This window comes from Sarcophilus harrisii, chromosome 3 (genome assembly GCF_902635505.1).
Source record: "Sarcophilus harrisii chromosome 3, mSarHar1.11, whole genome shotgun sequence".
NCBI classification, from domain to species: Eukaryota; Metazoa; Chordata; class Mammalia; order Dasyuromorphia; family Dasyuridae; genus Sarcophilus; species Sarcophilus harrisii.
The window spans coordinates 49,715,319-49,729,511 of NC_045428.1; the positions used below are offsets into that span (position 1 = coordinate 49,715,319).

Below are 14,193 nucleotides of genomic sequence, written 5' to 3' on the forward strand. Positions count from 1 at the left end.
ATCTATATCAGATTGCTTGTTATATAGGGGAGGGAGAAAATTTTGGAACACAAAATCTTACAAAAATGAATGTTGAAACTATGTGTATTTGAAAAAATAAAATAAAATTGAAGAAAAACAAAGAAAAGAAATATACTGCCTATCCTTAAAAGAAGACTGGACATCACAGCCCCAATGGGGAAATGGGCAAGCAGCTTAATCCAATCATACCAACAACAAAAAAAAAAAAAACAAACAAAAAAAAACGTATTGTGTCTAAATTTATATCTTATCACCTAACTCAGATTGCTGGAGGGGAAAGTGAGGTAGGTGACCTAGCACAGCCCTCTCTTAAATCCAATTCATTTGCATGCCATGGCATCACCTCCTTGATGTTAAGGTCCTCTTCGAGAAGGACAAATCTCTTGAAGTAAAATTCCTTTCTTCCCTCCCTCCCTCCTTCCTTCCTTCTTTCCTCCCTCTTTCCTTTCCTTCTTCCCTCCCTCCTTCCTTTCCTTCTTCCTTCCTTCCTTCCTTTCTTTGTTTCTTTTTCTCTTTCTTTCTTTCTTTTTCTTTTTTTCTCTTTCTTTCTTTTTTTCTTTCTTCCTTCCTTTCTTTTTCCTTCCTTCCTTCCTTCCTTCTTTCCTTTTTTCCTTCCTTCCTTCCTTCCTTCCTTCCTTCCTTCCTTCCTTCCTTCCTTCCTTCCTTCCTTCCTTCCTTCCTTCCTCTTTTCTTTCTCTCTCTTCTTCCTTTCCTTCTTCCCTCTCTCTGTTTACACAGGGTGTCATACTCTTACCTAAGCTCTAAAAAGAATTTTTTTTTCTCTCTTGCACCTCTGAACCCTCCCAAAATATCCTGGGGCTTATTGCCTAGACTTCTTTCTTAAGGATCAGGTCTTAAACCAAAACTAATCTGATTGTCAATTGGTCTTCCCCTCAGTTTTATTTATTTATTTAGATTTTTTTTTGGTGGGGGGAGGCAACAAGGTGAAAAAAGAGGTTCTTTGTCTCAATTGCTACTTAGCCTTAATCACTGAGTGGCTGCAGCCTCTAGTCTGTGAACTGTTTAAAAAAAAAAACAAAAAAAAAAAACTTACTTTAAAAAGGTCAAGGTCTCCCATTGCATCCAGAGCTATATTCAGTCATCTAGATCTGTATCTGGCCACTGGCCCTAAATGGTTCTAGAGGGGAAAGTGAGGCAGAAGACCATGCCCAATGCCCAGCCCTTCCTCACTTAAATCCAATTTATTTTCATGTCATGGCTTCCCCCTCCCTGAGCTCCTGGTCCTCTTCTCGAATAAGGAACAAACAATTAAATGCCTCAGGAGGAGCTTAGTCCCTATCGGAAGAAAAATGGGGCTGTCAACATAACTGTCAATAGCTCCCAGAGGAGAGCATGAGAGAAAAAGCAGAGCAGACATTGGCCTAGGGTAGCAGCCCCATCAAGTAACAATTTGGAGGAATGGGAGAGACAGTCAAATGGAAACAAAGAAATAGAGCCATAGAGACAAAGGAATGAAGTAGGAATAGAGGAAGAGCCCAATTATACAACAGTATCATATAGGTACAGGACAAGACTCAAGTTAAGTAAAAGATAATTGTTTATTCACTTTTTTTTAACTTCCCAAAGTATGGAGAATTAAAAAAAAAAAAAAAATAGAACCAAATCTTCCTAAGCTTCCTAAATTTATTAGTTTTGGTTGTGGGAGACTGTGCTTTGTATGAGTGATGATGCTACAGGCATTTCTCTTTTTCCATTGACTTTCCACTTCTAGTTTAAAGGGGAAAACCATTCCCACTTGGGGAGAAGAGATGAGGTAGGGACTAAAGAGAAAGCCAAAAGCGAGAGAATGTGATGGGAAAGACTGAATCTACATAAAGATCTGGCCAAGTGAAAACAGATGACTATCTTATGCAAAGTTCTAGCAATATGGATTGATAAGTAACATCCAATAACTTCCCAAGTATTACACTATAGTGTATAATCTAAGAAGAAGAGGCAAGAGACATGAAAAAGGAATAAGATAAGGAAAAGTAGAAACTAGCCCTAGAGATTGCCAAAAATTTAACATGTACCAAATACCTCCCAAAACATGACCCAGTGAACTACACATAAAAAGTTCACTATCTTTCCTAAAATATCAGGCAATAAATTATCCTTCTAAAAATACAAGCTTCAAAACGAATTTGAGAATTCAACCACAAAGACAATATACTAGAATCAAATCATTATGTCAGACAAAGTTATGGTCCACAACTGATCAGAATATAGATTGATCTATGAAAATTTAAGAACTTTAAAAAAAAAAATAGTGTCTTATTTTTCCAAATAATGCAAAGATAGCTCTCAAAATTCACATTTCCAAAATCTTATAAAATCAATGTTTTTAAGAAATGTTATCAGACCAAATAGCCATAATAATGCAAGTTACATGGAATGAAAAGTTTCAAATAATAGAGAGCTAGAGAAGAAATCAAGTCCAGGTGGGAACAGGATTAAAAATATGTATCATTCCTATTGTTCCGTCTGCTATTGAGGTTGTCCCGAATATGCTTTTATTGAGCCTAGAGAAAATGAGATTACATCTTAATACGTGTATTCAATTACAAAAATAAAGTCATCTTTCTCCATTTGGGCAAAGGTCTAGAGGACATTAAATATGAAACAATAACAGCAGGGTAATTACTTGTTTCAAACAGCTTCTGTCTGAACTCATTTGGAAAAAGATAAACTTATAATTAATTAAATATTAAATTGATACTAAATGGGTATTAATTGTTAATATTAATGATTGTGGAAAAAAAGATGAGAAGAATTAGACAAAATAGCTGACATTTCAGTATTACTTTAAGGATTATAAACTGCTCTATATAAATCTTAAATTTGATCCTCACAAAAATCATTTTGGGTGGACCCTTCAGTAGGACAATACTAAATCTCAGAGAGATCAAATGATGGTCATACAGGTATTAAGAGCTGGAGGCAGAAACACTCCAGTTTCCCTGTGTGACACTTCTAGACATCAGTTAGAATTTCTGAGCCCCTGTTTCTTCATCTCTAAAATAAAAGTATTAGACCATATGATTGCTGATGTTGCTTCAGGCACTAACTCCTCAAGTTATATATAATTTATATAAAAATTATATTGAGTAAAAAGACACTCTCCCTTTCCAGAAACTATTTTTTTAACCATGGGAGATGTATGAATTGTTTTCACCTGTTCTGATGAATGCCATTAAATGGAAACTCCAGGTTAGGGACTGCTTAATTTTGTCTTTGTAACTCTAGAGCCTACCCTATGCTTGACGTAAGAGGTGTTTAGTCATTTTAAATTTAATGTAATAATTTGCATAGGGAGGTAGTCAATGACAGAACTATCACAGGACACTTTTCTGTAACTTTTGAGCAAAGTTTCTAATTTCACATAGTTCAATTAGTTGACAATTGTGTCTACTGCCCTGGTGAAGAGATATCTGGGAAATATTAGCCATTCTAATGATATTTTAGATATCTGACCCCAGGCAATCAGCTCAACAACAACAACAAAAAAAAAAAAAAAAAAAAAAAAAAAAAAAAGGTGTAGTACATTGTGTCCCAATGCTGTCCTTCAGCATGTGGACACTGTCTCTCCATAAACATTCCATAAACACCTGACATTTATATACAATACCTCAAACCTCCAGCAAAAAAAAAAAAATATATATATATATATATAAAATCAGCTCATAACATTTCCCATTTTGCTAGCTTCAATTGTTATGCAGAATTTAACAATTTCTCTAGCAGAATATGACTAAGGGTGGGCAGAATTACATAAGATGTAATAAAAGTCAAGTGGCATAAGCTTAATTAATAAACACTTGTACCAAAACCTTGTAGCCAAATAGTGTGTCTGACCGTAAAAAGTAGGAGTAAATAGTCTTGGAAAAGGAAAAAAAAAATTTTCCCCTTAGCACTGATCTTTGACAGATGTGAAAAGCCTTTTCATGCAAGTTGACAGCATAGAGGATGAGTGGATTAGCCTTTTAACCCTCTGAAGACACCCCCCACACACACACCTTTGCCCCAGTCACAAACAGAAAGTTATTCCTAAAATTGCATTTGTCACTTTGAACATGTTCTAGGGGCAACACTGGTTCCCATCACACACCTGTCATATCCTCTTCTATAATTGGCAGCTTCCTATGAGCCCAAGAATATACTAAAAAGTATCTTTGGACTAAGATCTGGAGCTAAGATGGGTACCACACCCACACAAGAAGGCAGAACTTTTGCTACTTTGTTTTTTTAAAAGTTGGGTAGACTTGACCAAAGTGTGGACAAAGTGAATTGATGCTTCTCCTTTCTATAGTGACAATAGAAGTTTTTTTTTTTCCCCCCCCCCCCACTTTTCTTTTGTTATTTGAAGTAATCTCTAGGGACTGAATTTTGCAAAGTCTTAACTTCATTGCCCAGAGAACATTAATTTTTTAATGGCCTCTCCCAAGCAGTTCATTTGGCAGCAGTTATTACTGAGTCCCCACAGAAACTCAGGGTTGGGTTAGCAGGGGTCAGGATGGTGATGTAGTGGCCCAGACCTTCACCTGCTCAGTGTATAAAACACACCAGGTTCTATGTGGAGTGTCTATTCCTCTCTTTGGCTCCAACCTAGGTCACTGTCCTCCTGTGATGACTGATGAGTTCATTCACAACATCAAAAAGCAATAAACAAATGTCAAAGGCAGATGGATGGCTTTGAAAGGCTTGGTTTGGGCAGTGTGGGTACACTTTCTGGTTTAATTACATTTGGACTTAATGCTCTTGAGAAAACTTTTAAAACCAAATTTCCTCTCTGGAAAATTTAGATAATCTCTTTTCAGACTTGAAGAGAACTTTTGGGATGAGCCCCTTCAGTTCACAGATGGGAAAACTGAGATTTAGAGGAATTGACTTGAGCAAAGCCACGCAATCAATTAGTAGCAGTAATATTACTAATCTAGATACAATAAAACTATTTTCCCAGATAATCCCTATCCTTGTTTTGCTTTTTTTTTAAAATTATATTTTATTGATGTACTTTGTCTTTCCATTATGGTCATTTCTGGAAAAAGACTCTTTACCACACTCCACCCCTAATAGAACTCACCCTCATAACAAAGAAAAATAATTAAGCAAAACTACCAGGTGGAGTAACTGACCTGAAAATGTTTACAGCATTCTAGTGTAATAGTACTCCATCTCTGTCTGCGTGTAAGTGTGTGTGTATTTCATTTCCTTTTTCCCCGGACCCTCACTGGTTTTTAGATTACACAATCTGGCTTAGTTTTCATTCACAGTTCTTTAATAATGTGTATCATTTTTTAGGTTCTGCTTATTTCTTGATACTTCATTTCACATAAATAGTTCCCTTTTCTAGAATTTTCTTATATTTCATAATTTTTTTAAAAAATGTTTTCTCCATATTTCTTGCTTTCATATGTTGATATTTTATTTTTACATCAATTCATTTCTAAACATATTTCTCTCCCCCACAGAAGCTATCTCTCCCAGATAGCTTCCAGAAAGCTATCCCTTAGAATAAAGATTTCAAAAAAGGGGGAAAAAGCAATTTAATGAAGTCCACACAACAACGATGTCAGAAAGTATATGTAATATTCCATACCCACATCCCTTTTCAGTGACGAGAAGTTCATTTTTTCTACAATTCTCTGGGGCCAACCTTGGCTGTTAAAACTACACACATCTTCATTTCATTTTATTGTTCTTTCAATTTACAATGACATAAATCACATATATTTTCCTGATTCTAATTTCACTTTGTATTCTCTGTATCAGTTCATATTCATCTTCCCTGGTTTCTCTCCATTCCTCAACTAGCACAGTAATATTCCATTACATTCATATACCACAATTTATTTAGCTGTTTCCCAATTAATGACCATCTATTTTATTTAGTCTTCTTAAACCACAAAATATTCTCTTGGTTATATTGCAGCAATGTTGGATATTTTATTTTGGCTTTGCATCACCACCCCAATCTTGGTGCATATAGCTAACAATTTGATTATCAATAAACATTTAATAGGCACCAACGATGCTAATGATTTAGGAACTGGAAATACAAGACAAAAAAAAAAAAAAAGTCCTTGTCTTTGAGGAGCATCAGTTCTTATATTATTGGTACCCAGTAGTGGAATCACTAAAACAGCTCGTGTAACAGAATTTTCCTCAACTTTGTAATGAGTCCATGGCACCTGTTTTTATTAATATTTTCTAATCGATCTTTCATTACAACGACAAAAAGAATTGTCAAGACATTATATCTTTGTAAAGACATAGGCTTTAGAACTGGAAATGATCTTACAGATAACTTAGTCCAATCCACTCACTTCACAAACAAGGTAAACTGAGACTCAGACATTAAGTGACTTGCTCAACATACCCTAGTTAATAAATAATTAAGTCATACTTGAACCCATTTGTTGTTGCAAATCCACTGGTTATTTTTAATGCTGAGGATTTAAAAATTAATGGTGTTTCCTAATGAGTGGTCAGAGGATATGAATAGTTTTCAAATGAAGAAATGCAAGCTATCAAATAACTATGAAAAATACTCCAAATCACTAATAAGAGGAATGAAAAAGTGAAAAAGGCTTCATATCTATCAGATTGGCAAAGATGACATAAGGAAAATGGCAAACAATAAAGGGACTATAGAAAGACACATTTAATACATTATGTGGAGCTGTGAATTAGTCCACTCGTTCTGGAAAATTATGTGGAATTATGCTTTTAAAAAAAAGTATGCATACTCTTTGATATGGTGTATGTACACAAAGGAACTTTAAGACAAAGGTAATGGTAAAACATAAATATATGTGTACATACACACAAACACTGTATAGCAGTATTTTTGCAGTTGCAAAGAACTCTTAATTCTTTGGGTGACCATTACTTGAGGAATTGCTGAACAAATTTGCAGCAGATGGCAGACTGGACTTGAAGACAGAAAGATTTGAATTCCAATTCAATCTCAAACACTTATTTAACTCTGTGAGTTGTTTAATCATTTTTCCATTTCCTCATCTGTAAAAAGGGGATAATGGCACCTCCTTCACAGTGTTATGAAGATCAAATGAAATAATATATAAAAAATGCTTTGCTAACTTAAAATGCCACATAAATGCTATCAATGAAGATGATGGTGCTAATGATACAAAAAATATTGTTGTGACATAAAAATAACAAAATTTAAGAATCCAGAATTTTAGGAGAAATTGTATAAACTAATGCAGAGAAAAACAAGTAAAGTCAGGGAAACAATTACCACAAAAATATAAAGGGTAAAAAAAAAAAAAAAACACTAAATAATTTAGGATCTCTGACCAATGCTATGATCAATTGTGACTTCAGCATACTGACAGAATTTAGTAAATATTACTGTTCTGGTCAATGTGTTGATTTGTTTTACTTAAATGTAACAAGAGATAGTTGAGGGGAGAAGAGGAGGCAGAAGCAGGCAGTTTTTGAAAATGACAATGGAATTTTAAAAATTACATCAATAAAACTTTAAAAATAATAGTAGTAATTAATTTCTATCAAGCAATAATCACATTACTGTGGCAGATTTTTAAATTATGACAACATATTTCAAGACTTTTGTTAACTGCTGCAATTGAAATGAGCAGAACCAGAACATTACACACAGTAATATTTTAAAGATGATCAACTGTGAAAGACTTAGCTACTATGATCAAGATAATTCCAAAAGACCTGTAATGAAAAATGCTATCTCATCTCTAGAGAGAAAATTGATGATCTCCAAATACAAAATTTTTTACTTTCTTTTTTTCTTGCTTTCTCTTTATTTCCAATACAGCTAACATAGAAAGGTTTCGCATGATTTCACATTAATAATTGACATCATATTGCTAACCTTCACAATGGGTATAGGAGAAACAGGGAGAGAATTTAGAAGTCAAAAAAGTTTTAAACGGGTGTCAAAAATGAAGAAAAAAATTTTTTAACAATCTGTTTCAGATTTGGTGTACAGAATGGTTATTTTCATTAGACATTGCTATTACTTCAGCACTACAAAACTTAGACTGAAATCTGAATAAACATGGATTTAAAATCTGTCTCTGAAAATTACCTGTCATTACCTTGGGCACATCATTTAATATCCTAAATTTATGTTTCTTCATCTATTAAAAGCTGCTTAAAATACCTGTAGTGCCTATTACCAGAAAATTGTGAGGATCAAATAAGATAATGGAACTGTCTTGTTAACTTTGAAGCATCATAAGAATGTAAGTTAAAGATAATAAATTTCTTGGACTCTCCCCTGGCATGAGAACTCAATGTTCTAGAATAGTCTTTGTTGTAGGCAACCATTTTATTGTTCTAGACTCCATCCACTAATCCACAGCTACCTACAAAACTCCCAGAGACAATATGCTTTATAAATCATAAATTACATATATATATATATATATATTTATGTAATTACATATATATATATATGTAATTTGTGATTTGGAAAGGCATGATAGCTGTTATAAGACAAGGGGGTGGGATGGAGAAACACTGAAGTTACATTTTTTTAAAGGGAAAATGAACTTTTTAAATATTGGAGGTGTATGATAACCATTGATATTTAGGTTACAAATGTACTTAGCAAGTAAGAGGCTCAGTCTTCTATAGACCACTTAGTACTCATGATATTATAAAATGTAAAACATTTAGAACTACTTTGATGATACTGAAGCTTTTAACTACTTCCCTGGTGAAAATGTACTAATTGGGATTCAAATACTTTTAAAAATTATTTCTAATAAAAATAAAACATGAATTTAAATTTATCAAATAAGATCAGATTCCTTAAAGCTAATATAACACAAAAATTTGCTTCTGAGTCTTTATTAAAAATATTTGCTCTTTTATGATGTTCCCTTGATTCCCTCCTAAAATGATGCCATCTGCAGTCATCAAATAGCAATTCATCTTATTTATTATGTGCTAATCTAATTTTAAAAATGTTTTTCAATTAAAAGTGTCACAAATGCATTTACTGGTACTGCTTTTCATGAAAACCAGGAATCAAAGCATCCTGTATTCAATCAGAGTATAATGAAGATAAAGCTGTAAGCTACTGGACAAATTAAGAAATGATCACGTTTTCTCTCTGGATCATCTTTTTTCTCAAGTGTTTAAAAAAAACCTTATTCTTTCTGAGAAAATACCTGCTCTCTCCTTTTGTGCTTCTTTATCTCTAGAAATCCTTAATGATACAATTAGATTCTGCACATAATTACAGTTATACACTTAATAGTCACTCCTGTGTTAAAATAAATATCTTCACAAGAACATTATTCTTTATCTTTTTTCTTCCTAAAAAAGAAATTCTCAACAGTTCACAGAATCTGCCCAAGCTTTCTTCCAGAGGTCTCATAATAAATTACAGTGAAATCAGGGTAGGAGGATATTGAAATTGTACTATATTTAACATCAGATATCTCAAGTCTGTCTGCTTTCTCCATTACATGCCCAAATTTCATAACCTGATATTATGCAGGGAGATATCAGCCCAAAATAGGGTTAGAATGAGAACTCATTATTACCCTGTGCAAAAGATACAATGTTTTTCACCAAATAAAATTCTACTCTTAAAATTCAAACAGACTGAGCCATGTTTTCATTTTAAAATATGGAAGGATGAAAACTGAATCCTGAATAAGTTCAAACGACAGCCTTATTCTGTGGCCTACCATTTCCTTAGGAAATTTTTACTTTTTTTGGTGATAAATGTGAAGAAAGTAACAGATCCCACTGGCACCAAAACAAGCCATGCATGATAAATTCATATACGCATTCTTTTAGATGGGAAGGAAAAGGAAAAAAAAAAAAAAGTGAATAACTTGCTGCTTTTTTGCTCCAACTCCATTGCCTTCTTCCCTGTGCCTCATTATGTTGACTGTCGACAGAAAACAAATACACTCAGATCCAGGATCCTGAGTAACCCTTCAGCTAAGAGTGGCCACCTTCATGTATGCATGCATGTAAATATATGTGCATACACATAATGATTTCCAAACACAATAACTTTTAGATTGTATTCTGATCTCTAGTTGCTGTTTTTCAATCACATACTTTCTTTGTCACACATCATATCAAATAACCAAATTCTGAATTAAACTCTAGACAGAGCTTGAACAGAAAATAAGTCCTCTGGAGTATTATCACTGTAATAGACCAAAACATTTTTTTTGGAAATCACAAAAATTTGTATTTTCCTTCTTAGATTCATAACCAGGAAAGAAGCTGTACTTTTCCAGTGATTCGCTCTAATTTTTTTTTAGGGGTTGGGGGTAGGGTGAGTAGTATTAGTAAATTTGTGTACAAACGCTGGAACTGGAACCTGACAGAAACCTTGATTTATTTATAAGAAAATGACTCCGGCTTAGAAGCAAGAGTCGGCCGAGCAAATACTGCCTTCCCCCACCCCCACCCCTTCCAGTCCATCTGGCTTCCCACGTGGGACAGGTACCCAGGAAAGCAAGTGTTGTTCGCAGCTGCACTGGATAAGTAACATAGATAATTCCAAAGCAACTAAAACAGTTATTTAAAAAATGAATATCATTTATTTTTAATTAATAATCACATGTAACCTCTGCTTTTTCCTCAAAGTCCATTTCAGATTTACAGATCCGTGATTTCTGCCTCTCCCCTGTGCTCCAGACCCCACTCAGTGACCCAATCCCTAAATCCCCTAGCCCCAAACCCACCCCTCTCCAAAATCCAAGCTGTTCATTTACATGACCACAGACACCACAGAAAGTTTGTAAACAAGATTTTGGTTGCTGAGAACTTGAACAACATCCCACTTCCGAACGGAAGGAGGTGAGGGGGGAATGGGATGGCATGGAAGGAAGGAAGAAGGGGGGGAGGGGAAACTTGCCAACTCTTTCAAGTCTGGTCTCTTCTGGGAAGTACCCGTAGTAGCTGTTCCTTGCAACCCCGTGATTCAAAACCGTTTCTAGCAAGTGTGAGTGTAATTTTTTGTATATTATACGATATAGAGAGAATACTTAGTCTTCCCGTCTGGGATCTTAGGCTATCCTTTCACTGGGCACCGTGATCCTCCCGAGCCCACAGGGTTCTCAGCAGGTCCTAGGGGGGCGGGGTTCCGAGTGAGAGCCAAGCCCAGTCCGGGTCTCCCCTCCCGTACCCTATCCTAGAGCCGGGGTTTCCGGAGCAGAGTCTTGCTGAGGTCTTTCACCTCCTCGGGGCTGTTGACCCTCTCGTAGCCCAGCACCGCCATGGGCTGGTAGCAGAACTCCTCCACCTGCTTGATCTGCTGGAAGGTGAGGGCGGCCCTCCAGGCGTTGGCTGCCTGGGTGGCATTGCGAGCCGACACCACGAAGGGCTTGGAAGACGAGCCCGAGCCGCTGGTCATGTTCAAGGCAAACTGTTCCATCTCCGGGCTCACCAGGAGCCCTACGAAGTCATAGACCCTGCGCAGCGTCTTGACAGGGTCTCCCACGAGGTCTTCGTATCGCACCACCAAGTAGTGGCCCCGCAGCCAGTCCGGGGGCTGCAGCGCCGTCTGCAGGGTCTTGGCCATGCTGTTGCAAATGACTTCCATGGCCCCCAAGGCGTGATAGTCGGCCGGCCCGCCTCCTAAGCCCTCCTTCCTGGCGCCCAGCTTGTGTCCCGCCGCCTCGAGGAAGGGCATGCGGTGCGCCCGCGGGTCCCGACTGCGCACCACCTGAAGGCTCTCCCGAATGAGTCCGTGGCGGGAGCGGATGCGGGAGCTGGCCACGGCCCGGGGGTCCCGCACCAGGTGGATGACCTTGAGGTCCAGGGCCGGGTCCCGCAGCAGCGGGGCCAGCACGGCCACGTCGAAGACCCGCACGCCCTTGATGACGAGGGTGCGGTACTTGCGGCACTCCTCCTCGAAGAGCGCCAGCCGCTGGGGCGGGCACTTCTTGCACACGCGGTCATCCACCAGCCCCACCACCTCCTTGCGGTAGGCCGGACACAGGGGCGACGAGCAGACCACCTTGTTGGTGGCGGCCCCGAAGATGCCCAGCGTCGTCAGGTTGCGCCCCCCGCTGCCCGCGGGGCTGTACAGCTGGAAGACGGAGAGGTCGCAGCGGTAGAGGGCGCTCAGCATGTCCCGCGCCGCGCCCTGCAGGGACACCGCGTCGCCGGGGTACAGTTTCTGCCACACGTGCCACACGGGCTCGTAGAGGAAGAACACCTCGGGGTTCTGGTTGAAGAGCTCTCCGAAGAAGGACGAGCCCGAGCGCCACGTGGTGAACACGTACACCAGCTGGCGCTTGCGGGGGCCCGGGCTGGAGCTGGCGCCGGGGCCGCTGCTGTTGCCGCCGCCCCCCGGGCCGGGCCCCGCGCTGCCCGGAGCCGCGGCTGCGGGCTCGCGGTAGAGAGAGCGGAGGTCGGGGCGCGCCGGGGGCTGTGCGGCCCCGGGGGGCTCCCCGCGGCACTGCTGCGGCGGCTCCTTGTGCCACTTATAGTCCAGGAGGTTGAGCATGGTCAGCAGGAGCAGGAGCGCGTAGCCCGCGCACAGGACCAGCGCCTTCCTGCGGAACACCTTCATGCCGAGCGGAGAGGCGGGCCAGCGCCGGCCCAGGCACCTCGACCACTGGGGGAAGAGGGAGAAACCGCCCGCGGCCGGGGTGCCGGCGGGCAGCGGCCGGAGCTGGAGTAGCGGCGGCCGAGGCGCCGCCGCTGGGGGACAGGGGGTCTCTCCGGGAGGCAGAGCGCGGGCCGAACTGTTGCTCATCCCAGGCGCGGCGCGGCCCGGCGGCCCCGCGGAGGCCCTTCCCGGGGCGGAGACGACGCGGTCCGGCTGCGGCGGCGGCCCGAGCCCCGACTTGGGGTCGCGGAGGCTGGAGGCGGCGGCTGCTCCCCGGCTCCTAGCTCCGTATCTCCCATGGCAGCGGCTCCGGGGAGCGTCTGTGGCAGGGGGCAAGGGGAGGAAGGAGAGGTTGGCACCCGCTTTTGCCCGACCCCAGCCCACCCGGAGCCCTCCGTGCCCCGGCTCCCGCCCCCGCCCCTGACCGCCCCCTCTTTGTTTTGCTGCCGCTCACCTGGAAGTGCGGGCTTCCCCCGGAGCGGCCCCGGATCCAAACTCGGGAGGCCGGCTGGCTTCTGTCCTCGCCTCCCTCTTGCCTTGCGGAGCGGGCGCGCACCTTCGGGTCAGCCCAGGGACACGCCGGCCCGCGGCAGCCCCGAGCTGCAAAGAGTTTCCGATCTGCGCCGGACGCCCGGAGGTGCGGGAAGCAAACTTTAATGTGGCCGCGGCGACCTGCCCAGCGCTCCTAAAAGTGCCCGCTGCGCCCCTTTCTGGGCAGCCGGCCGCAACTCTTGTCGGGCTCCCGCAGCCCAATGCGCACTCCCTCCGCTCCCCGGGGGGCCAAGGAGGTAGGTGGTGGGGTCGGCAGCAGCGGCTAGACCGGCCGCAGCACCCCGCGAAATGTGTCGTTCAGACTGTCCTTCGCCTTCCTTGGCTGGAAGCTTCTCGTCTTCCTGGAGGAAGCGACGGCGGCGAGCGCCGGGGACCGGAGACGGCGTGCCTAGGCAGCGGCAGCTTCCTCTTCCATCCTCAGGAGGATGCCCGGCGGGGCAGCGCGGGCGGCCCCCGCCGCTCTGCAGTCTCCGACTGACCGGAGGGCTCCATGCAGACGCGCCACTGTGCGAAGGACCCCGAAACGACCACACAGCTCCAAGTCCTCTCCCCTCCCCTCCCCTCCCCCGCTGGCGCTAGCTGCTCTAGACCAACGAGTTCTCAGTAAGAGGGCAGCCTCCACCGCCGAACGAAAGCGAAGGACCGGAGGATGCTACCCGACTCCCCGGTCCCTGAGTGGCTGCAACAAGCTTTATCCTCAGTCTGTGCATCGCTTCTCCCTACTCGCAGTGGGTTGGTGGGAACGGCTGCCAATCGGACCGAACTCCGCCTCTTAGCCTCACATGCCCTCCTCCTCCCACCCAGCCAGGGTCCCACCTCCCTCCGCCCCCTCCACTCCGCCGCTTTTCTATTCCTCAAGCGGCGACTCAACGGTGGTGGCTTGAGGTTTGCACCCGCCTGGTGGGCCGGGGGCCCCCGGAAGCCGTTGCCGCTACTCTCTGGGTGTTCTCCGAGGCCGAGGCAGCTGGAAGGATGGCTTCCACTCTAATGCGCTCGTGTCTTGGGCAGGAGATGCCATGCCCTCC

General features: G+C 42.1%; 1 protein-coding gene across 1 annotated transcript; it reads right to left on the minus strand.

Annotated features, from left to right (window-relative positions):
• Window positions 1-10,574: 10,574 nt before the first annotated feature.
• On the minus strand, window positions 10,575-13,872 carry CHST2 (carbohydrate sulfotransferase 2). Its single transcript, XM_031957812.1, has 2 exons — window positions 13,071-13,872; window positions 10,575-12,936 (listed from the first exon to the last, which is right to left on the minus strand). Exon 2 carries the CDS (start codon window positions 12,761-12,763, stop codon window positions 11,192-11,194), a length of 1,572 nt encoding a protein of 523 aa, XP_031813672.1. The 5' UTR covers window positions 12,764-12,936; window positions 13,071-13,872; the 3' UTR covers window positions 10,575-11,191.
• Window positions 13,873-14,193: the final 321 nt, after the last annotated feature.